Raw genomic sequence first — 25,429 nt, 5'->3', positions numbered from 1 at the left:
TACCACTTATGTTACTGATTGGTAATATCCAATTTCACACGCACACATCACCGCGCAGCAACAGCACCCAAGGTCAAATTTCAGTTGTCAAGAAAAAAAAAATGTAATATTATGATCCTAACAACACCGTGTACCGTTACACCGCCTTTAGCTGGCCACTCCACATAACCAGCGTTCATACCATGAGGCAATCAAAGCCTTTACGACTTAGTGGTCGCCGTTTTAGATACACTGAGTAAAGGACATAGTCACGCATCCATCTCCAGTTATGCCACAAGACGACGTGAGGTAGATCTCGTTGTGTGACTATGAAGAATTGCTTGGAAGGATCTTGAAGAATAGATTATGTTTTGCCGTGATGCTTGGGTTGGGGGTGAGTTGGGTCATGTGGTGTTGACAGAATTTCTCCCGCACTTAAACAATATTATTGCTGTATGTAGACCTATTAATTAATATACATATGTATATATCATATAAATAAATTATTCTGTTAGAACATGATACATCTCAAGTATAAAAGGTCCATTAAAACACTGGTCTAAATCTAAGGATTATATTTCGATGGACTAACGTCCACCCTTATCAAGTAGTGAATCTTGATAAGGGTGGAAGTTAGTCCACCGAAATACTATAGTCCTTAGTTTTAAACCAGAGTGTTTTAATGGTCCTTTCATACTTATATATATATATATATATATATATATATATATATATATATATATATATACATAAATCGTAAATCACAATATTCGACAATGATGGCATGTTCCACATAATGACCAGATTGTTAACGCAAAGCCGCTGCCCTAAGCACCATCATGGTATTCAACCTTCTGTCATTGTATATTTCACCCCTTAATACATTATATTTCATTATTAACCCTTGATTATAACCTTTCGTCTTCAATCGTGAAACCCACGTACGTCCTCGTTTCGCAAGATTAGCAGCATAAATAAAAGCGTAAGCAAGAAATGCAACTGATTTCCACTACAGTAAGGGAATGACAAATGGGCACCGAGCAGTGTATTGGAGGGGGGCAAAATAACAGTCAAGCTCAGTATGAATGCTCGTGATCCTTATGCATCAGGATAAATATAAAGGAAATAAGGTGAAGTCATTTCTAAAATGAGATATTTTGTCATCTCAGCAATAATAAGCAAAGGGTTATTCGGTCTTGGAAAATGTGCAAATTTAATATAGACTATTGTAATTTAAGCCTGATAGATAAATGGTTTCATCACTGAAAGTAACCGTAAATGCTGAAATGCTACGCATTATTCTTTCATTTTTTTATGTTTAGATTTAATGGATATTTTCGGCTTGTACAACACGAACCATTATTAGTATTAGTATTAGTATTATCTGAAACATTTATTTTTTACAAAATTTTCTTGACGAATTGAAACATAAATTTTAGATCGACAAAAAATTAACCCTTAATTTTTTTGCATGAATAATAATAAATATCTATAAAACCATATACTCAATAAATATACAAAAAAATAGTCAGGAAACTGAACTACGAATAAAGAAAAAACCTAGCATTAATTTCATAACCTACATCTTGTGAATAAAGATTCTTATTACAAATTTCCTGAGTTATATTACTGTAATGACTTTGCTCTTAAAGTTTAGGTTCATTAGAAAAGCAGAATACGATTACCATTGAAAACAAAATCCTCCAATTAACTGATATTCAATTCTCTCAGTAACCAGAGAAACTTTTTGCAATAATTATTTGAAGTAAGATCAAAGATATTTGCCAATATTTGTTATGGGCAGCATTTAACATGAATAAACGGGAGACGTCTTTATTTTTGTTGTTGTTTGAAAGCAAGAAGTAACAAAATGCAGCCTAAATAAACGTCTCCATCAAGAGGCTTTCGTGAAATGAAAGATTAACTGATACGTACAATTGAAGACAACATTCTCAAGATCACCTGACTGCCACCCCTACGGTCAGCAATGCAGACGCATGGGAGAATAATTCTTTCCTCACTACTTACTCACCTCTCTCTCTCTCTCTCTCTCTCTCTCTCTCTCTCTCTCTCTCTCTCTCTCTCTCCTCATTCTTCTTTCTTTTTTCTCAGATATCGGATGCCTGGGTCATCTCGCCATCTGCCGTGCATTGCATCCAAAGAAGCCGAAAAACATAATATCTCACTTCTGAAATATGTCAATCTATTTCGAGGCGTGATGGTGGGTATCAAATATAAACACATAACGCTGCTCCCTCATACATCTAGTATAAATACATAACGCTGGTCCCTCATACTTCTAGTCTTAGTCAGGCTCTCGGTTAACAAAGGCGTGAGTTGTGATTGCAAACAAAACGTCTCGGACTTTTGCTTGCGTGAATAACAGAAAGAGGGTCTCTTGCGTGTGCCTCCCAGTTGCTGTTCTCTGCTTGCTGAGGATAGGACCCGTGAAAGATTTTGTTTCGTTGCTTCCGGTGTTTGCTTGCAGGAATAACTTAAAGAGAGTGTATTGCTTGGGATGTCAGTGTGTTAGCTTTTGTGCTGATTGCGAGGAACACGTAGAATTTTTTTTCTCATATTTTGACGATTGCTTGCATATATAATATATATATATATATATATATATATATATATATATATATGTGTGTGTGTGTATATATATATATATATATATATATATATATATATATATATACAAAATAATTGGCTTCAGTCATCGTTTCACTAAAGTCTTTGCTGTTTACAGACAGTACGTGTAAAAAGTTATTTTGTAACTTTTTAAAAATTGTTTTGATTGCTTGCATATATATATATATATATATATATATATATATATAAATATATACTATATATATATATGTGTATACTATATATATATACATATATATATATATATATATATATATATATATATATATATCGTATATATATATATATATATACCTCTTTGTTATTTGGAGTTGGGACTTGTGAAAGGTTCTGTTTGTTGCTTTTGGCGGGTGCTTATAAGAATAGCATAAATTAAGCTCTTCTGCTTCAGTCTCCATTTACAGACTTCGTTTATGCTTGAGGGGGCCCACGGGATATATATATATATATATATATATATATATATATATATATATATATATATATATATATATATATATATATATATATATGTCTGTTTAGGAATGAAGACTATTTTTCAGTAGATCTCTAAGCTAATATTAGGGAAGGTTACGAAATGATTTTCAATCAGTAGTGGGTTTAGATTAATCTTGTTAGATTTAGTAACTTGAATCAATTTACTGAATACATCAACGAGATAGGATGTTACAAAAATTGTATGCCTTTATTTCTCAACAGATCATCTAGAACATCACAATGTGCGACGACGACGCATGCGCCCTGGTCGTTGACAACGGCTCTGGAATGGTTAAGGCTGGGTTTGCGGGGGATGACGCCCCCCGCGCCGTCTTTCCTTCCATCGTGGGCCGTCCTCGTCACCAGGGCGTGATGGTCGGTATGGGTCAGAAGGACGCCTATGTAGGAGAAGAGGCCCAGAGCAAGAGAGGTATCCTGACTCTTAAGTACCCCATCGAGCATGGTATCATCACCAACTGGGACGACATGGAGAAGATCTGGCATCACTCCTTCTACAACGAACTTCGAATTGCTCCTGAAGAGTCCCCAATTCTGCTGACGGAGGCTCCTCTCAACCCCAAGGCCAACCGCGAAAAGATGACTCAGATCATGTTTGAAACTTTCATCACGCCGGCAATGTACGTAGCCATCCAGGCCGTGCTTTCCCTCTATGCCTCTGGTCGTACTACTGGGATTGTCTTAGACTCTGGAGATGGCGTCTCTCACACAGTTCCCATCTACGAGGGCTATGCTCTGCCCCACGCCATACTGCGTCTCGATCTTGCCGGTAGAGATTTGACGGCATACTTGATGAAGATCATGACCGAGAGAGGCTACTCTTTCACAACCACGGCCGAACGAGAAATCGTTCGGGACATCAAGGAGAAGCTGGGTTACGTGGCGCTCGATTTCGAGAACGAGATGAGCGTCGCCGCGGCTTCCTCTTCCGTGGAGAAGTCTTACGAACTTCCTGACGGTCAGGTCATCACCATCGGCAACGAAAGGTTCCGGGCGCCTGAGGCCCTCTTCCAGCCTTCCTTCTTGGGGATGGAGTCCGTTGGCATACACGAAACTGTGTTCAATTCCATCATGAGGTGCGATATCGACATCAGAAAAGACCTGTATGCCAACAATGTGCTCTCTGGTGGTACCACCATGTACCCTGGTATTGCTGACAGGATGCAGAAGGAGATTACCAACCTGGCTCCTTCCACCATCAAGATCAAGATCATCGCTCCCCCAGAAAGGAAGTACTCCGTCTGGATCGGCGGCTCCATCTTGGCCTCTCTGTCCACCTTCCAGGCCATGTGGATCACCAAAGAGGAGTACGATGAGTCTGGACCTGGAATCGTGCACCGCAAGTGCTTCTAGGTGGAAAATGGGAAATAAAAGCTTATTGCTTGTTTATTTTAAACTTTTCTGTTATTTTATATTATTGATTTTATCCGATATGAAATAAAATCGTGTATGCTCTCCTAGTTCTTTTCTCTTCCAATGGTATAATCTGGAACAGGTTTTGTCATGGGTCAATAGTCTTAGGCCGATAGAACTTACACCTGTCTTACAAGCAGTATGATTGTAGTTACTGGAGTACTTCCGCTAAATAAGAAGAAACGGTAAAAAAGGATTCTTCACACATAAATGAAATGCTACACAAAAGTCATGAATTCATGAAGATTACGAATATGAATTAACATATGCCGTTACAAAGTCCTTGGCTCATATATTATCCAACTCAAATGAACAGTTTTGGAATAAATCGAGATCCATTACAGGAAGGGTGTCATCTACTATAAATTTAAGGTTTAAGAGTAATTTTAATACTATACCAATATTCTCTTGAAATCACTTTACTGCAAAAACAATAATTTAACTTTACTATTTTCTGGATGCGATTCCAGAAGAAATGCTCTCAAAATTCTTATGACGTCACAACATAAAATGTAGACGTATTTCTATAACATGTACCACACATGTACCACATGCATTTACACAAGTTTGCACAGACACGGATCCACACATACACACATATATTACGTTTTCGCTAAAAAGCCCTTAAAAGAGAATTCGAAACTAGCTCATAAATGACAAGTAAATATAACTTTTCAATTTGCTCAAAAATTAAATTTGACATACAAACTTCATTAACCCTGACAGGTGATTCAGACCCATCTTTATAAAGTTACTTTGGCAACAAGTGACGATGTTTTTCGTCCGTCCATCAAAACAAGTGTTAAAAGCCACAGATGTTATTACTGCACGTCAGGTTTCTCTCTGCCCCAATTAAACTTCAAATCTCCGACGTCTGCGGTTGGTGCCCACACCTGAGAATGTTAAATCATCAAAAGTAAATAAATCCGCGAGTGAAAGAAATCCAGTATTTATACGATCAATGATAAGTCTGGGAGTATATTAAGACGGGTTAGTGGGTAGATAACTCGGTGGTAAGTTATCGAGGTCTGTGTGTAACATTGCAAGAAAATATTCGTTCTCTTCTTGCTATTTTCCGGTCGTTTTCAGGAGCTTAAAGGAATGGACTATGTCACTCGTTGTAACCTACGTAGGCCAATATACCGCCTTAAAAACTGAGATATACTTGTCTCGATATCATATGCAATCAATGAGCCTGGTTTCTCAAGCGATTGCAGCTCAATAGTGTTTTGTACCAAACGGTAGTTAAGAAATTTTGACAGTACCAATTTTAAGACTTCATTCTGATTCCACGAGGACATCGATGATATGTAAAAATGAGTCGGAAATATATGGAGAGTTTAAATCGATGTGTTTTTTCCACCGACAAATTATTTGAAATGGAAATTTTGTTTTTTAGCGGAGACATGAAATAATTTTACAAAACTTTCTCCGGATTGTAAAATAAATTAAGACTAGAGGTAAAGAAAGTCCTCATTGCCTAGAACTCGTCGAAACTTTTTAGATTTTTCCGCTGTTAAAATGAAATATCCCAAACCTAGTCAAGGTAAATAAATAAGACTTGAAAAATGTGTTTGCTTTGGTCATCTATTCCATATATGTGACCTTCCTTGACATTGTGTTTCTCCACACCTTATATAAAATAGGCAATATCATTTTCATTCTCTTTGTTTTGGTTCTTTATTTCATTCTATATTTCCTTATTTTTTTCATTATGTAATGTCCAGATGAATATACAGAGAGAGAGAGAGAGAGAGAGAGAGAGAGAGAGAGAGAGAGAGAGAGAGAGATACCGTCTGAATCCACACGTTAACTCTTATAAAAAATCGGCAATAAATAATTCTCTTTGTTTTGGTTCTTCTTTATTACATTCTATATTTCTTTATTTTTTCCGTATGTAATCCAGATGAATATACAGAGAGAGAGAGAGAGAGAGAGAGAGAGAGAGAGAGAGACCCTCTTGAGTCCATATGCTAACTCTTATATAAAATCGGCAATATAATTTTCCTTCTCTTCGTTTTGGTTCTTCTTTATTTCATTCTATTTCCTTATTTTTCCTGAGGTAATGTCCAGATAAATATACAGAGGGATAAAAGAATTCTGAGGAAGAATAGGTATGAAACGCTTACCAAAAACAAAAGTAATACACGAGACAAGGACAAAGGAATGTCACAGACGATATAAAACTGCACGGGTGCATCAAACAGTCCCTCAGAAACGGCTTCTCACAACGCAGTTCCACAGGGGCCATCCATTTCTTCATTAGCCCCATCGTAAAGATTTCATTGCCCCCATAACTCGTATCTCGACATCGCACTTGTCATCGCGCGGAACTGTGACGAAGAAGAATTTCTCCCGAGTCACTGACGCCCACGAAAAACAGAAAAGACCTCAGCTCTTCTATATTTAGAGGTTCAGTTTTTCACCCATGTAACCATGGTGATCTTTTTTTAAAAAGAGAAGGGCTGATGGAAAGCTATCCCCACCCGCTACCAGTCATTTCAAAAAGGATTAACAAGGGGTGGGCGATGGACCCTCGACAACACTTTTCGTTCTCCTGTAACTAGGTCTAACTCCGAAGGGCGGAGTCCGGTGCTCCCAGCCGCCACCGTCTCAAATGAGCGGGAATTTGTTTACTACATCCGGGTCGTCTTAGACTGGAGGCGGCGATCTAGCGCGGGTCAGGATTCGTATTTATTTATACCCGAAGAGTGACACATATGATCCACAATCTCTCACCTGCGCGGGTAAATATTACCGTTAATACGCGTTTTGAATGTTGGTTTAGTATCGAGGAAGAGAAGGAGTTGGTATATAAGGTGTTCGGGGGCTCGGTGGGTTCTTAGTGTACTTCAGGCTCAAGCTACATCGCGTCTGTGGAGGTAGAGTGCTGGTGCAGTGGCGTCTTGAGTTTTTTAGTGCGAGATTAGATTAAGATTTATTGATTTCGTCTCGTGCATTACGTTTTCAAGACGTATAAAAGTGATGATGCGTTTGAGGTTTCTAATTAATTTTGTGTCATGGCTTTTCTTGGCATGCGTACAACAAATTCTTGGGGGTCTGAATCATTGCATCATGTGCTTGGCTGACTGACTGACTGCTTTGGATAACCCAGTCGGCTCGATTAGGTCTAACTTGGTGGCTTCAAAACCTACTAGATGGTTTTAAAGTGATACACTTTTTTTCTATCATTTCTATTTCCCGTATGTAAAAAACGCTTATAATATTTCATGTTAATGTCTGCGATATTCTCCAGACTCAGCCTAATTATTTCACATTGTATTTTGTCCCTTTTATGCTTTATTTCGGAGGTGTTTTGAAAACTTCCAAACCACCTACCATTAGCCATATTAATTTAATTGAAGATCCATTAACTAGTGCCATTTTAACATAACCGAGACTGAAATAAGAAGACATTACATGTAATCAATGAATGTTTCATATATTCATGCTAGTTAGCAATTTCATTTACAAGAATCAAAGCAGAGTGGAAGGATGAAATCCCCACAAAAATGTGCTTTTCTTCGAGGTATGAAGAAAAATATCGAACGAAAAGTTCACTGGTAAAAACGTCATCATAAATCATTAACGTTTTTCAAAAGATGTCTTTGAAAAACGTTTTGCATCCCACTTCGGAGTTGTTATGGTAACCTCAGTCACCTGACGCCGATAAAGCTGCCTGACCAGGAAATCTCTTTACTTTTTATCTGTTTAGCTCACTTTAGGATAATGATCTATTGGATAAAATATTATAGAATAAATTCTTTTAAGAAGTCTCCCCAGGTGAGCTTCGCAATACAGATCTCTTCACTAAGTAACTAATGATAAATATATATAGAGGCTATTGGGAAGGAAAGCCCAGTGTCCTCTTGTAGCCCAGACCAGAAGAGAACAAGAGAAGGGAGGGAAAGAATAAAGGGTTGGATCTAACCGGTGCAATTCAATGTTGACTGCGAAGTGTCTAACTTTCCTTGTACACTGCATCGTAGAACTCTTTAGGTAACGAGTGCTGACTACTTTGTAGAGCTCTTGAGATGAACAAGTGCTAATTGCTTTGTAAAGTCTTTGATGGGGGTATGTGCTCAATGCTTCGTAGGGCTTTTGATGGGATATTTACTAAATGCTTTGCAGAGTGTTTGAGGGGACCAGGTGCTAATTGCTTTGTAGAGCTCTTGAAGAGGGCTTGAATTAAATTCTTTTTTAGAGCTCTTAAAGGACACTTGTGCTAAATACTTTGTGGAGCTCTTGGCAGGGACATGTCTTAAATTCTTCGTTATGTTCCTGAGAAGGGCATGTGCTGAAACACATTAAGAGCTCTTGATAGGAACATGTTAAATGCTTCATAAAGATCTTGACGAGACCATACGTTAAATGCTTCATAGTGCTCATTAGGGGGAGCATGTACAGTACTAACTGCTTTGTAGAGCTCTTGAGAGAGACATGCTAATTTCTTCGTAGAGCTCCTGAAGAGGACATGTGTTATATGCTTATAGAGCTCTTGACGGTGACATGTGCTGATTGCCCATAGGGCTGACTCTTGACATGAACATTTGAAATGCTTTATACAACTTTTGAGTTGAACATGTGACAAAGGCTTCTTCAAGTTCGGGAAGAGAACATATACTAAAGGCACCTTAGAGCTCTTGAAGGCGACTTATGCTAAATGCTTCGCAGACCTCTCGAAGAAGTGTACTAAATGATTTGTAGAGCTATTGATGAAGACGCATAAAAGCTTTATCAAGCTCCTGGCTGATAAAAGTTTCTTGATGATCTTGAAGGGCACATGTGTGACCTAGGAACACGGGGCGTAATCCTACAAAGATAATGTATATTTATTAAAAAGAATTTCCATGTCTTTAAAGAAATGCTCTCTCTTTTAGTTTTGAAATAATTATGCAATTTTTTTTAGCTTTATGAGCAAGTTTTTACTTTTATTAGAGCTATTAAGTAACCCTTATTATCTTTCATAATGGAAGCTACACATTATCATGATATTATAAGTTTGAATTATGCATATATTTATTAAAAAGAATTCCCATGTCTTTATAGTCTCTCTTTTAGTTTTGAAACAATTATGCAATTTTTTTTTCAGCTTTATGAGCAGGTCTTTACTTTCATTAGAACTATTAAGCAATCCTTATTATCTTTCATACCTGGAACCTACACGTTATAATAATATTATAAGTTTGAATTATGTCTGTTCAGTTAAATATGAATAGAAGAATTCTTTTTAGTTCCCTTAACCCTTCCTGAAAATATTAAAACTATGCTATTCTTATGATGTTAAATACAACTAATAATCAAACTTCAATCCTGGCAGGGCTCTCATTAGGCAGCCATGTGCGACGAAGAAGTAACTCCTCTGGTCGTGGACAATGGATCCGGCATGGTGAAAGCCGGCTTCGCCGGGGATGACGCCCCTCGCGCCGTCTTCCCATCCATCGTAGGCAGACCACGCCACCAGGGAGTAATGGTTGGCATGGGTCAAAAAGATGCCTATGTAGGAGACGAGGCCCAGAGCAAGCGAGGTATCCTGACTCTCAAGTACCCCATCGAACATGGCATCATCACCAATTGGGACGACATGGAGAAGATCTGGCATCACTCCTTCTACAACGAACTCCGCATTGCCCCCGAGGAATCCCCAGTCCTTCTGACCGAGGCCCCACTCAACCCAAAAGCAAATCGAGAAAAAATGACCCAAATCATGTTCGAGACCTTCAACACCCCTGCCATGTACGTAGCTATTCAGGCTGTTTTGTCACTCTATGCCTCAGGTCGCACTACAGGAATCGTCTTGGACTCTGGAGATGGCGTTTCGCATACCGTTCCAATCTACGAAGGATATGCTCTTCCCCACGCTATCCTCCGTCTGGACTTGGCTGGCCGTGACTTGACCGCTTACCTCATGAAGATCATGACTGAGAGAGGCTACTCCTTCACCACCACCGCTGAACGAGAAATCGTTCGTGACATCAAGGAGAAGCTCTGCTACGTTGCTCTAGATTTTGAGGCTGAAATGAATGTTTCAGCTGCATCATCCACTATCGAGAAGTCCTACGAACTTCCTGACGGTCAGGTCATCACCATTGGTAACGAACGTTTCCGTTGTCCCGAGTCTCTCTTCCAGCCTTCCTTCCTGGGTATGGAATCCGTTGGTATCCACGAGACCGTCTACAACTCCATCATGAGGTGCGACATTGATATCAGGAAGGACCTGTTTGCCAACAATGTGCTCTCTGGTGGCACCACCATGTATCCTGGTATCGCTGACAGAATGCAGAAGGAAATCACTTCTCTTGCTCCTTCCACCATCAAGATCAAGATCATCGCTCCTCCAGAGAGGAAGTACTCCGTCTGGATCGGCGGTTCCATCTTGGCTTCTCTTTCCACCTTCCAGTCTATGTGGATCACCAAGGAAGAGTACGACGAATCTGGCCCCGGCATCGTCCACAGGAAGTGCTTCTAAAATCTTGCAAATTTCTTCGACGAAATCAGTTAAATACAAATGGCTTTGATTGTTTCCATCTGTCATTTTCATGAAATAACATTAATATGATAACAGTGACCCAATAAAATATATACAATGATGTGAATATTTATTTACCATTGCCTGTCAAGTGTCAGCAGTCTAGCTTTGTAAGTACGAACCGAAATGGTTGTAAGATGTTTCTTTCTGTATCCCCCAGTATCACAGTACAATTTATAATATCTATTGAATGATTATTTAAGACCATGAATTATGGATGCAGAGGTAAATATGTATAGTCTCCGAAAGGATTAATTATATACTAATCTACCTGTATGGACTTGAAGCGGAGGAATTTGCACAAACATAAACTGGCATACATGTTTCTGAAAGATGTAACTCTTGGATAATTAGTTACAAGAAAAGACAAGAACTATTTTACACAGCGAGGCATAATTAATAATCTAGAAAACCTTTTTCTTAAGACAGCATTAGAGAGATGCATGACCAAAATGACTATACTCAAAGAATGATTAATGAACAAAGAATTTTGTGTTTTAAAAAGTTAAAAGCTTCAGACAAGGCTTGAGCATTACACCTTGGCATGAGTTCAAATGACGCGTGATGAGTAATGTTATGCATGTTAAGAGAAAGAGAGAGAGAGAAGGGGAGCGGGGGAAGGGCACAAGGAAATGTATTTTGGCAAGTCATGAATATATTTCTTACACATTACTCACTCTGAGAAAGGAAAAAGATAAACTCGAGAGATATTTCAGTCTGACTTTGATGCATTTTTAGTTATGCAGTTATGCCGAATCTGAATTTCTTAATGTACAAGTACATATAAAGGTATAAAACATTTGAACTATTTATCTGAGAAGTATTATTAAATGTAAAGAGAGAGGTTGTAATTCTGAAACAAAAGGGGTAAAGCGAAAGTATATTGATAAATGAGCTGTAAGGATAAATGTACCATGATCCTTTGAGGTGGTTTGGCCATGTGGAGAAAAAAGAGGAGCACGTCTCTTTAAAAAAAATGAAGAAGAAGAAGAAGGAGGAGAATTAGAAGAAGAAGAACGAGGAGAATAAGAAGAAGAAGAAAAAGAATGCCACTATGGAATTTTGAAAAGGAAGACAAAAGAAACGTGTTGGAACGATAGTACCTCAACTTGCAAATACAGAAGTGCCGAGTGTCTCAGAAGGGGAAAGAATTTTTGCTTTTGTGGTTAAAATAACGCTGAAGTAATTGCAAGGGATTATCAGAGGCCTTTTGGGATGATACTGATTATTCATTGCTTTTTGAAAATGTATAGAAATTGGTATTTCTGACTGATGGATGAACAAGGCCAGTGAATGCTGACTTGCATATTAAATGTATGCATATAATACTATAACTATACTATAATATAATAATATATATATTATATATATATTATAATTATTTAATATATATATAATTATTATATTATATAATTTATTATAAATAATTATATTATATTAATATTATATATATATATATAATAGGTAAGCCTTGAACAACCTCCTAGGTTTTTTCGTTGCCAAGAAGAGGTTAACCAGTGAACCACATCACATACATATACACACATACACACATACTTATATATATATATATATATATATATATATATATATATAATATTTGTCTGAGAATCAGTTAAGATATATAGAATTTAATGTAAAATACGACACTAAGTGGCAATTCCAACTCATCTGAGTTATTTGCAGCATTTGAGTTAATTTTGAATAAACTAATCTTATTACAAAAAACTAGAACAAATTTTTCTTTTCATATAAGGCATGAAATGATATTTGACTACATTTCCTCATAGTCATGCTAATTTGGCCTGGGCATTCAGCCGCCAAATATGCATCTGCAATTTCGACCTCGCATAAAAGTAAAATCCTTGAAGCCACGGTGACTGACAGATAAGCAAAACAAACGATCCGGCAAAGTTAAGTAGATAACATTAAATTAGCATTGCTAATATATGAGGAGCCATCAGGTTTGCCTTTTTAAGATATACGTAAAGTTGCCATGCAAGAGGTACGATAATAACTGCCAATGGCAGGTTAGATTTAAAATGTAAGTTATTGCAGGGATTGGTAATTGATTTACCTTCAACTCTTTACCTTATAATATATATATATATATATATATATATATATATATATATATATATATATATATATATATATATATATATATATATATATGACTGGTAAAAATGTTCTGTAACAACAGAATTCCATCTAATAAAAGGAGCCCATAAAAACACGAAAATGTAGAGAGAAAAGTACTATATTTCAGAGACTGCTGTCTCTCTCTTCAGGTATATGAATGAAGAGAGAGACAGCAGTCTCTGAAATATAGTACTTTTCTCACTACATTTTGGTGTTTTTATGGGCTCCTTTTATTATATATATATATATATATATATATATATATATATATATATACATAATATATATATATATATATATATATATATATATATATATACATATATATGTATATATATACTATATATGTATATATACATATATGTATATATATACATATACGTATATATATATACATATATATATATAAATATATATATATATATATATATATATATATATATATATATATATATATATATATATATATATATATATATTATATATATATATAGAATCTTAGATCCGTTCGCTTTCTTTCCAACTTACTTTCCACTCTCCCCTAACGATTGTTTCATGGTGCAACTGAGAGCTTTTTCTCTTGTTACGCCTTTAAACCCTTCTTTACTCTCAATCTCCTTTTCAGAGCTGAATGACCTCAAAGGGCCCAGCGTTTGGCCTTGGGCCTAAATTTTCTATTCCATTCCATTCCATAATACAGAAGTGTCATAGTATAAAAGTGTTTCTTAAACTTTCTTGTGCAGCGGACCCCTTTCATTAAAATGACTCATGTAGCGGACCCCTTGTTATGATAATTTCCATTTTGGGTTTAAAAGTGTTTTCAGGGTATAATATATAGTACTAAAATTGCTACTGAATTTTTTGTTAATGGCTTATCTTCAACATATATGTTTACATTTTACTTAAAATAACTTGCACAATATTATTAATTTTGCAATTTTGCACACACATTTTAGTGAACTTAACAGCAACGCTTCCTCCTCACATTATCCTGAGGACCCCTTGGAGCATTCCACGGACCCCTTGGGGTCCGTGGACCACACTTTAAGAAAAACTGCTCTAGACCGATACTGACGTAAAGTTAGATTTTTGTCATTGTCTAAGTAGCTGGCGTCTGGTAGCTTGTGATTATTTAACGATGCTGTTATAGTGAAAGAACAACTCTGTTGTGTTTGTTTTAGAATGCGTGGACACTGTGAGACTTTTGAAATGATAAGCTTAAGGAATGGGATTACTGTAAGCAGCATATGGCACTAACAGCAAGCACACAAATTTCATTCACTAGGACTAGGTGATAGTTATTTTAAATGACATTAAATGGTAATAAACGCGCTTATACTGTATCAATTGTAATATTTTCTCTACTTGTACCAAGTACACTCCAACTGAAACCAAGAATATAACTTTAATTGCAAACTATTTGCTAAAAAATGTATTCAAGCCCGTTAATATATTCAAAATTGCTCTGCAAAAGTAACACTGTCGGATAAATACCTACTTCTATTTGTTAAGTCTATTTTGCCCTGCTAATGGGCAGACGCTGCGATTTCAGTGAAGCTCGAGATCACACCTGAAGGTTTTATGAATAGTGACTCGGAATTATTTGATAGAAACGTCTGCCTTAAAAAAAATCTAACTACAATATCATTAACTACTGAAAAGGCGGTAGAAGACACGAGGAAAATGTTTAGAGTATGACAAATTTGAAAATTGAAATAAATAATTTCATTAGTTACTGAAAAAGCGGTAGAAGACACGAGGAAAATTTTTAAAGAATGGCAAATTTGAAAATTTTAATAAACGATTTCATTAGTTACTGAAAAAGCGGTAGGAGATACGAGGAAAAATGTTTAAAGAATGACAAATTTGAAAGTTTCCATGAATATGGAAATTTCCCTGAATATGAAGTTAACGACTTATCGAAATAATCAGCTGATACATTTCAAAATGGAGCGAATGCAGAAAGAGGTGCCGGGGCCACCGTAGCCTAGGCATTTCTGTAGCATGTAGGCTATTTCAGAGGGAATATGACCTAAAAAGACGTACCTTTTACTATAGTAGACTCACATCAACCGCGTATCTGGTGTCTAGGTCAGTCCCTTACGACGCTCCTGATTGGCTGTTGACAAGTCAACGGCGAACCGCAGGGCTGGAAACTCTCAGTCTCTCTCGAGAGTTCACATAGTCAGGATGTATGTTCCACCTCTCCTGAGGGATACTTTTGAAAGACGTATCCCTCAGGAGAGGTACCACATATATCCTGCCCTGTGAACTCTCGAGAGAGACTGAGAGTTTCCAGCCCTGTGATTGGGTTATCAACAGCCAATTAGAGCGTCGAAAGGGACTGCCCTAGACATCAGATGCACGGTTGATGTGAATCTACTGTAGCTTACCTTGGACGCCATGTCCGAATAAATCTTTGCAAAGGATTACTCCAAAGCCACAGAGGTCCAGCATCGAAAAATAGTATTTTGGTTAGAAGATGCAGACCATTTTCCCTCGAGTGGGAAGATCTAGTTAGGGAGAAAAGACGTGGAATTTACTAATGAAGGAATAGGTAGTCAAGCAAGAATAAAGCCATAAAATTCGACGTTAATGTTCTCGTGTTGGGTTGCATTTCATCCCAGGTATTTTTATCGGTAAATTCCGATAACAATTAACGTCCTGATCTCGAGTTATTTTTTCCGTTACTTCTCAGACATATTTGAAAAATTATTACAAATGGCATTTATTACTTAAATTTTTTTTTTTTTTTGTCGCAATATATTTTGTAGTAAAAGAAAAATTGCTTAGTAATATATAATGTAACGAAATAATAATTTTTTAAAAGGCTGCTTATAGAAAAAAGAAAAATTACTTAATAATGAATGTTAAGGAAAGATGATCAATTAAATTCCTGTACTCCAATTACTTCTTGAACACCTCTCAGACATACATGAAATATAACTACAAGTAGCTGTGATTTCACTGATTATTCATATCGCAATAAAAATGGAGTAAAAAAAATCACTTAGTCTTGAAAGTTAAGAAAAAATTATGAGTTAATAATAACGTAAAATGAACCACAATAAGATATCCTTAGAAATCTAATAGCACCAAGAAACTTTGTTTCCCAGATCGCAAAATGAATTAATAAATAAATACCAAATAAATTCCTATGGTTGCAGGAGAATGAAAAATCACTTTGTAATGAAAGTAAAGGAAAAATTATGAATCGATAATAACGTAAAATAATGGAACTTATATCAGACATCCTTAGAAATCTAAAAGTATCAAGAACCCATGTCACTCCAACCCGTGCCACTCACCCCCTCCCCCCTCCCCGCCCCCATCTCTACTCTACAAAAAAGAAAAATCCTAAACAAATTCCTCCGGTTGCAGGAAGGTGTGTTTTCCGGCGTTGCAAAAACAAATGGAGTCAACAGACGGTGAATTTCATCCGCTGTGTAAACAAACTCATGCAGAGTGAAATCGCAGTTCGGTTTGGCACGAGGCAAAATCCTAATGGATGATTGTTTAGAGTGAATTTTCTGTTGGTCTGAAAATGATTGAAAGAAGAAATGGAGTTTGCCATAGTTTGGAAATATAATCTATCTGTGTTTTTTTATTCGTTTTACCAAAGATATTGTGTTTAGGATATGTAATTGTGACGAAAAAATCATTCTTTAAAAGTTTGCTAACATTAAAACACTCCCTGAGTAGTATCCTCTCAAATGGAGCCTTATTATTGTACGCTAATCATCAATTTGCGTCTATTGCAAGCAGTCTTTGCATAGTGTTATTTAGTAGGAAGCCAGTTATATATTAAGGTAATCTTTGAATTAAGAACTTACTTGTTACTCATACATAATCATTAGTCATTAATGAGCACTCTGGGATTCAATATTCGAAAAACAATCGGAAGAAAAATTTGAAATTTTCCTTCTTAAAATAATAACCATTCACCATTGATTTTAATAAATAAGTATCTTATATTTGCGGAAGGCATTATAGCTATGTTCCTTTTCCAATTTACGGTTCCTGAAAAGTAGCTGGGTGTTTACGAAGCTGACGAGAAAATCTGGGATAATTTCCAAGTTATTTACTGAAAATATCATGTAGACTTCGTTCCTTATTTCTGTGTGCTCTAATCCACCATGTGGGACGATGACGTAAGTACTCTAGCAGCAGACAAAAGTTCCGGCATGGTCAAGGCTGACCTTGCCGGAGACGATGCCCTTTTGTTTGTTTTCGCTATGGTCACGAGGGCGCGATGGACGGTATGGGGCGATAGGACTACTATATTGGTGGCGAACCCCAGAGCAAGCAAGTTATCCTGGCTCAAGCAAGGTATCATCACCTGCCCTTGAGGAATTACCAATCCTGCTCACTGAGGATCTCCTTAACACTAAGGCTGAATGTGAAAAGATGACCCAGATTATGTTTGAAACATTTAGTAGCTCCTTTTTGTACGTTGAAATTCAACTTTACTATCTCTACATGCTTCTGGCCGAATCACCTGTATTGTTTATCAAAACTAGTGATGGTATGACCCACACTGTCCCCATCTGCGAATGTGATGCTCTCCCCAACGCTATCCAACCTCTGGATTTGGTCGGACAGGACCTGACATCATATTCAACAAAAATCATGGCTGAGAGCGTTTAGTCCTTCACAAAAATTGCCCGAAACATAAAAGAAAGGCTCTGTTACGTTGTCCTCAATTCTAAAAGTAAAATAAATGATGCTGCAGCTTCTTCGTCAGCTGAGAAGTCCTAGAGACTTCCTGATGGTAACGAACGTTTCCGCTGCCCCGAGTCTCTCTTCCAGCCTTCCTTCCTGGGTATGGAATCCTTTGGCATCCACGAGACCGTCTACAACTCCATCATGAAAAGCGACATTGATATCAAGAAGGATCTGTTCGCCAACAATGTGCTCTCTGGTGGTACCTCCATGTACCCTGGTATTGCTGACCGGATGCAGAAGGAAATCACTGCCTTGGCTCCTTCCACCATCAAGATCAAGATCGTCGCTCCCCCTGAGAGGAAGTACTCCGTCTGGATCGGCGGCTCCATCTTGGCTTCACTGTCCACCTTCTAGTCCATGTGGATAACCAAGGAAGAGTACGACGAGTCAGGCTCTAGGGTTGTTTATCGTGAGTATTTCCAAGGAATTGGTACATCTGCTGAATTACACAGTAATTTCTAATGCATATGATTAATTTATATCAAACCTTTTAAATGTGCTAGCCATTAACATATGTACATCAAGCGTCAATTCTTTTAACACAGTTCTATCATGAGATATGATTTGAGTCATTAGTGTTGCCTTAGCCCTTTGAACAATGAAGTGAAATTTCCCATTAAATCTCAGTTATAAAGTTATCTTTCTGAACCCTTTATAATAAAAAAGGCAATTTTGCTATACTAAAATTAATGTAATGCAATAACAATATTTTATATTTCCTTTAAACTAAACTTTCATCTCTTGCTAACCAATGGCTCTTAACTAACAGGAAACAGAATTCCGGAAACGTAATAATTTTTTTAAAAGTCCCTGCATTGATTGGAAATGTCTTTAACTTCATATTAAAGCAAATTTAATATAGAAGTATATATTTCCTGTGAAAATAATGATAAAAGCAGAACGACAGTGCTTAAAAGATTTGCTGGAAGAAATAAGGTCTTGCAATTTCTTCATAATTATTTCATCTTCCTTATCATCGCTGTTGCAAATCACAAATAAAAGAATGTTAGAATCCACGAGTCATAAGAATATATATTTAACGAATAAGTAAACGGATACGCGAATTAATCAACTATTAAAAACCAATTAGACATTTGCCCCAATATCACTTGACCTATCTCTTTGGATATCAAACGTCGCAATGAATCTCGAGGGCGGTATCTTTTGCACCCAGCCCATTTCCGTAAACATTCAACCCATAAACTTCTGAGATGGCATCTGCTTACCTCTTGCCCTACTCATATCATATCCCGGCAGTGGTAACTCAGACCTACCATTCTCGACATATTTTTTTTTTTTACCATCACGCCAAAGGGTATCTTATAAAAACAGCCATTTGGCACTACTCTTCGACAGCCATCTCTTTCTCCAAACAGGACGCTTTACCTTTTTCTCTGTGGGCAGCGACGGGTAGTATCCCTCAAGTCTCAAGGGGAGCTGTGGGTGGGGTCCCCACCTCGATTTCCCACCTGGAGGGGCAGATATCTTTAAAACGGCCCGCTCTAAAATATAGCGACGGCGTTCTAATTCTAATTTCCGCCTCTCGAGTTTCCTCCTTTTGGTGAGCGTCTGGATTTCCCCGACAGGTGGTTGGTGTGGGTCCATCCGCCCTCCGGGGGCCCACCGCCGCCACCGCCTCGCGTCTTGGCGCCGTTTGGACCTGACGGGGGAGGAATTACTTCGACCATGCAAAGAAAAATCATCAGCTTCGTCAGAATGCTCTCAGGGACAAATAAGGTGTTGAAGTTCACCAACGATCATTATGTAAAAGGTTATGGCAGCGTTATAAGAGAGCCAAAAGCCATCGTGATATATTTATAACGAGAGAGAGAGAGAGAGAGGGAGAGAGAGAGAGAGAGACACGCCTTCCACGGCACAGTTTGAGAAGAAATGTTTATCCAATGAGCTAACTATACTCATGACTGCATGACGCTGTTTCCTATATAAGAAAGGCTGTTAGCACTTGAGGGCTCAGTGTACTTCAGAGTCAGGACTTGTAGGTAGTGGGGACGAGGTGGTTTGTGATTTGTGCTTCTTCAGAGTCGTTGCGCCAGTGAAGTAGAAGGCTAACTTTAGTGCTTGTAACAGGTTCAGTGTCTCTCTCTCTCTCTCTCTCTCTCTCTCTCTCTCTCTCTCTCTCTCTCTCTCTCTCTACAAAGAGACCTTAACAAAGTATATGATTGGGCAGAGGTAAATAGGTGGTATTTAACTCTGATAAATTTGAATCAATAAATTATGGAGACAGAGAAAGAAAGCTATATGCATATAAGGGACCTAATAATGAGGACCATCACAAATAAGGAAGCAGTTAAAGACCTTGGTGTGTGATGGATGAATAGGAACATGTTATGCAATGATCAAATAGCAACTCTGTTGGCAAAATGTAAAGCAAAAATGGGAATGTTGTTACGGCACTTCAAAACAAGAAAAGCTGAACACATGATTATGCTGTATAAAACATATGTTCGTAGTCCACTTGAATATTGCAATATGATATGGTACCCACACTATCAAAAGGATATTGCACAAATAGAGAGTGTACAAAGGTCATTTACAGCTAGAATAGAAGAAGTTAAGGACCTAGACTACTGGGAAAGACTACAATTCTTAAAATTATATAGTCTAGAAAGGAGAAGAGAACGCTACATGATAATTCAGGCATGGAAACAGATAGAAGGAATGCAAGAAAAATATCATGGAACTAAAAAATATCAGAAAGAGCAAGCAGAGTAGTATTAATAGTGCCCAAAACTATACCAGGAAAAATAAGGAAAGCACACAGGACATTAATCCACTACGCACAGCATCGATAATGCAGCGTCTATTCAATGCGTTGCCAGCTCATCTGAGGAATATATCAGGAGTGTAGTGTAGATGTGTTTAAGAATAAGCTCGACAAATATCTAAACTGCATCCCAGACCATCCAAGATTGGAAGATGCAAAATATACCGGAAGATGTACTAGAACAATCTCTGGTAGACACTAGAGGTGCCTCACACTGAGGGACCTGGGGCAACCCGAACAAGATGTAAGGTCTGTAAGGTAAGGTAAGGTCTCGTGCCATATCAAGCAGAGGTTTTCAATCCAGAACACAAAAAGACAGCAATTTTTTCATTCTCAAGGAGGCCTTTTTATATGAAATTTCAGAAAGCTGTCCAGCATATAAAGAGTAACCTATAATTTCTCTCTCTCTCTCTCTCTCTCTCTCTCTCTCTCTCTCTCTCTCTCGTGCCATATCAAGCAGAGGTTTTCAACCCAAAACACACATACTGATAAAGACAGGAATTTTTTCACTCTCAAGGGGCCCTTTTTATATGCAATTTCAGAAAGCTGTCCAGCACGTAAAGAGTAGCCTATAATCTCTCTCTCTCTCTCTCTCTCTCTCTCTGTGGTTGCATGACATCAAGCAGAGGTTCTCAACCAACATACACACTGATAGAAGCAATCATTTTTTTTTCCTTCAAGGGGCGGTGGCCTTTTACATGCAATTACAGAAAGCTGTATAGCATGTAAAGAGTAGCCCGGAAACCATAACGTAAGCCAATTTTTACAATAAAAGAGCATCTTTTTTTTATTGTAAGTCTAAGTAACAATAACACTACAGCTAAGGTTGGAAGAATATCAAACGAAACTATACAATGCACTTGACAGAAAAATTTACCTCCACCGGAGTCACTTGATAGACTTGAAATTTTCACAAATATAAAAACAAATCTCTGACTCAGAGGTCATCCGACCGCTGAAGGGACTAACTGCTGCATTTTTCCTTATCATAAACATTATTCCCAAGTTTTGTCAACATCTGCTCGAAACGAATCTTTGAAACAGTGACGATGTATTATATTACTCCAAAACCTCTGTCCAAAATGTCCTTCAAGTTTCTTGAAAATCTAGTAGTTTTATAATTATAATATTTAAAAACTGTCAAAAGTCTTAGTCATTTTAGATTCACAAAAGTTGATTGTTCGGTTTGAGCTGTTTTGGAACTCTCCACTAAGTTAGTTCCATGAATCTCCTTCCTTTAATTATACTAAGAACAGTGTGAATTACTTACAAATTAATCTAAAAGTATTTGATAAGTTTTTCAACATTTTGGTCCAATATTATTGTAATAAAAACCTTATTTCCTGGTATTAGAGGAGAATTAGAGGCGACAATAATTAAACCCTCTATTTTCACTCATACTTTTTCTCACCGCATCACTAATGTTTTTGTTATGGTCCAACATGTGTGCATAACCAGCTGTGATTAATAAGGGGAAGGCAAAACTGTGTTAGGCTGCAGCTGCCAGAATGGCAGTTTATTTATACTCTGTTTATTGTTTTATCTTCTTTTTTTATTCATTTTGACACCATTCACTTCTTTCCTTTAATTATTAGAGGTAGTTTTATGCAATTCGTGTTTGCTTAGTTAACTAACATTAGGTAATTTCGCTTAAGATTATCAATTTTAAAAGAGACAGCCTTTGCAATTGTTTACTTAAAATTGTTTCAGATTATACATTTGATTACCTGTCACTTCTAAAGAAAGGAGACAAGACTTTCTCAGTCTGATTATTTCTAGTCCTAACAATTTTGTCTGACATATAACGTTCAGAAATGAATGATGCGTTTGTGAGTTCACTAAATAAAATAAAAGTTCCAAGTTCAATAGAATCGTTAAGGTTGCAAGAGTTCCTAAAAAACTGACAGAGCAAAGACCATTTTTTTTCTTTTCCAGTACTCCACCAGCCATCATGTGCGACGACGATGCAACAGCCCTGGTTTGCGACAATGGATCCGGCATGGTCAAGGCCGGCTTTGCCGGAGACGATGCCCCTAGGGCTGTTTTCCCCTCAATCGTCGGTCGCCCTCGTCACCAGGGTGTGATGGTCGGTATGGGTCAGAAGGACGCCTATGTAGGAGACGAGGCCCAGAGCAAGCGAGGTATCCTGACTCTCAAGTACCCCATCGAGCACGGCATCATCACCAACTGGGACGACATGGAGAAGATCTGGCATCACTCCTTCTACAACGAACTCCGCGTTGCCCCTGAGGAATCCCCAGTCCTCCTCACTGAGGCTCCCCTCAACCCCAAGGCCAACCGCGAAAAGATGACCCAGATCATGATTGAGACCTTCGGTACCCCTGCTATGTACGTAGCTATCCAGGCTGTCCTGTCCCTCTACGCCTCTGGTCGCACAACTGGTATTGTGCTCGATTCTGGCGATGGTGTGACCCACACTGTCCCCATCTACGAAGGTTATGCTCTTCCCCACGCTATCCTCCGTCTGGACTTGGCTGGCCGTGACTTGACGGCTTACCTCATGAAAATCATGACTGAGAGAGGCTACTCCTTCACCACCACCGCTGAACGAGAAATCGTTCGCGACATCAAGGAGAAACTTTGCTACGTCGCCCTCGACTTCGAGAGTGAAATGAACGTGTCTGCTGCTTCAACTTCTCTTGAGAAGTCCTACGAACTTCCTGACGGTCAGGTCATCACCATCGGTAACGAACGTTTCCGTTGTCCCGAGTCTCTCTTCCAGCCTTCCTTCCTGGGTATGGAATCCGTTGGCATCCACGAGACCGTCTACAACTCCATCATGAGGTGCGACATTGATATCAGGAAGGATCTGTTCGCCAACAATGTGCTCTCTGGTGGTACCACCATGTACCCTGGTATTGCTGACAGGATGCAGAAGGAAATCACTGCCTTGGCTCCTTCCACCATCAAGATCAAGATCATCGCTCCCCCTGAGAGGAAGTACTCCGTCTGGATCGGCGGTTCCATCTTGGCTTCACTGTCCACCTTCCAGTCCATGTGGATTACCAAGGAGGAATACGACGAGTCTGGACCCGGCATCGTCCACCGTAAATGCTTCTAATTTATGAATATTTCCATATTGTTGCAATGGCGTAGGAAGATAAATGTCTCCATATCATCTTCATCGGGGAATATACACGAAACATAAACTATAAACATCCATATTGGAAGAGTATAACAACCTGAACAATAAAGAGTATATTTATTTAATTTCGTTTCATTCCCGGAATATATTTTCAAGTACTTAATGATTTTCGCGCTATAAAATGCAATTTATAGACTAAATGCGTCAAGGTGACTCTTAGTAATTATTTAGTTATAGATTTTATTCTGAATAAATTGAAAATACACTGTTCTAATTAGCTCAATATGTACTAAGCCAGTAGGGGATCTGATATAAAGTAGTTATCAGGAACTTCTCACAACCATTTATCATTTATAAATGTAATATATGAAGTCCGCATGCAAATACCTTCAAAGATAATACTCAACCCAAATGTCAAGAACGATTTTGGCCTCGATTAAATCACAAAATGTAAGAACAGACCTTATATGAAACTGTAGGGAATCAGTTTCGCTTTTGCATGCGAAATAGGCACAGGTTATGAAAGGTACAAGGGTTAATTATAAATAATGTAGATTCCCTAAAAAAGAAAAAAAAAATAGGTTGAGAAAAGTAAGACTTATGACTAAAATACGAATGTCACATAAAATATCTAAAAGTGAGCCTTGGCTCTTATTGAGACCTCTCAAGCCTCCCTCGCTATTATTCTTATTTACTAACTACTGCTGCACGTCCCCGATTTTAAGGCAACACTACTCCAATCAACCGAGTTCCCTGTTACTCTCAAGGTTAAAAGTGAAGGAAATGGCAGGCAAGTAAAAAAACTTGCCGAAGTTTCTTCGGCACATTCGAGTTTTCTGTACAGCGTATAATGCTGTATGAAACTCAGTCGCGGCCCAGGAAACTTACAGCGACGGCTCGTTGGTGGCCTGTGTTGTTCACACTTATCGCGGTGCCAGAAGTGAATAAAAACTACTGAGACCAGAGGGCTGCAATTTGGTATGTCTGATGATTGGACAGTGGATGATCAACATATCAATTTGCAGCCCTCTAGTCTCGGTGAGTTTTAAGATCTGAGGGTGGACAGACAGAGTGCGGACGGACAGACAAATAGCCATAGCAGTAATTTTCTTTTAAAGAAAACTAAAACCGTGCAATGTTGTTCCATTTCATTTGGGTCTTCGTCTCTCGACAGGTCTGTCATCCATTAACTCAAGGAAACCATCTGGGCTACGACAGAACCGGAATGAAACTACGCTCCAATATATAGTTGATCACAGTCAATTATCAAACTTTCAAACAAAAACCCAAATAAAAAGAAAAATCAACAAAGAAAGAAATTTTACAGAACGGAATTTTTCCTTCATGAGGCTTCATAAGCGAGACTCCTCAGATCCAGTAGGTCCTGACAGTCTGCAGTGGAACTTCCTTCTACAAGAGAGAAGAACATTGTCTGAAGACACCTGGACATTCTGTGTAGTTTGTTTTGTTGCAGTGCGATTTTCACCGCTTCAGCGACCAAAAGATACAGAAATTATTTGCCAGGTCAGTAGAGGTAGTTTCTTGTCATGCGCATCCACAAAATGCTAGTGGAAGGCTCCAGTGCTAGGTCTGAGGAATTTCTTTA

General features: G+C 38.0%; 3 protein-coding genes and 1 pseudogene across 7 annotated transcripts; all 4 read left to right on the top strand.

Annotated features, from left to right (window-relative positions):
* Positions 1-2,258: 2,258 nt before the first annotated feature.
* LOC135201533 (actin, muscle-like) lies at positions 2,259-4,578 on the top strand. The gene is made up of 2 exons (XM_064230526.1): positions 2,259-2,311; positions 3,328-4,578. The coding sequence occupies exon 2, from the start codon at positions 3,346-3,348 to the stop codon at positions 4,474-4,476; it is 1,131 nt and encodes a 376-aa protein (XP_064086596.1). The 5' UTR covers positions 2,259-2,311; positions 3,328-3,345; the 3' UTR covers positions 4,477-4,578.
* A 2,630-nt stretch (positions 4,579-7,208) lies between these two features.
* LOC135201541 (actin-57B-like) lies at positions 7,209-11,126 on the top strand. Of its 2 annotated transcripts, none has more exons than XM_064230536.1 (2): positions 7,209-7,283; positions 9,857-11,126. In XM_064230536.1, exon 2 carries the CDS (start codon positions 9,875-9,877, stop codon positions 11,003-11,005), a length of 1,131 nt encoding a protein of 376 aa, XP_064086606.1. In that variant the 5' UTR covers positions 7,209-7,283; positions 9,857-9,874; the 3' UTR covers positions 11,006-11,126. The 2 variants fall into 2 exon arrangements, with proteins under 2 accessions (XP_064086606.1, XP_064086605.1); XM_064230535.1 differs by lacking the exon at positions 7,209-7,283 and adding an exon at positions 7,319-7,418.
* A 6,327-nt stretch (positions 11,127-17,453) lies between these two features.
* Positions 17,454-18,322, top strand: LOC135201532 (actin, muscle-like; annotated as a pseudogene).
* Positions 18,323-19,818: 1,496 nt separating this feature from the next.
* On the top strand, positions 19,819-23,948 carry LOC135201530 (actin, muscle-like). 4 transcript variants are annotated; one of them, XM_064230523.1, is made up of 2 exons: positions 19,819-19,932; positions 22,653-23,948. In XM_064230523.1, the coding sequence occupies exon 2, from the start codon at positions 22,669-22,671 to the stop codon at positions 23,797-23,799; it is 1,131 nt and encodes a 376-aa protein (XP_064086593.1). In that variant the 5' UTR covers positions 19,819-19,932; positions 22,653-22,668; the 3' UTR covers positions 23,800-23,948. The 4 variants fall into 4 exon arrangements, with proteins under 4 accessions (XP_064086593.1, XP_064086595.1, XP_064086592.1 ...); XM_064230525.1 differs by having other exon boundaries at positions 19,904-19,928; XM_064230522.1 differs by having other exon boundaries at positions 19,907-19,949.
* Positions 23,949-25,429: the final 1,481 nt, after the last annotated feature.

Source organism: Macrobrachium nipponense, chromosome 28, assembly GCF_015104395.2.
Source record: "Macrobrachium nipponense isolate FS-2020 chromosome 28, ASM1510439v2, whole genome shotgun sequence".
Taxonomy (NCBI): domain Eukaryota; kingdom Metazoa; phylum Arthropoda; class Malacostraca; order Decapoda; family Palaemonidae; genus Macrobrachium; species Macrobrachium nipponense.
Note: the sequence above shows the minus strand (reverse complement) of the source record. Positions and strands in the feature narration are given on the sequence as shown.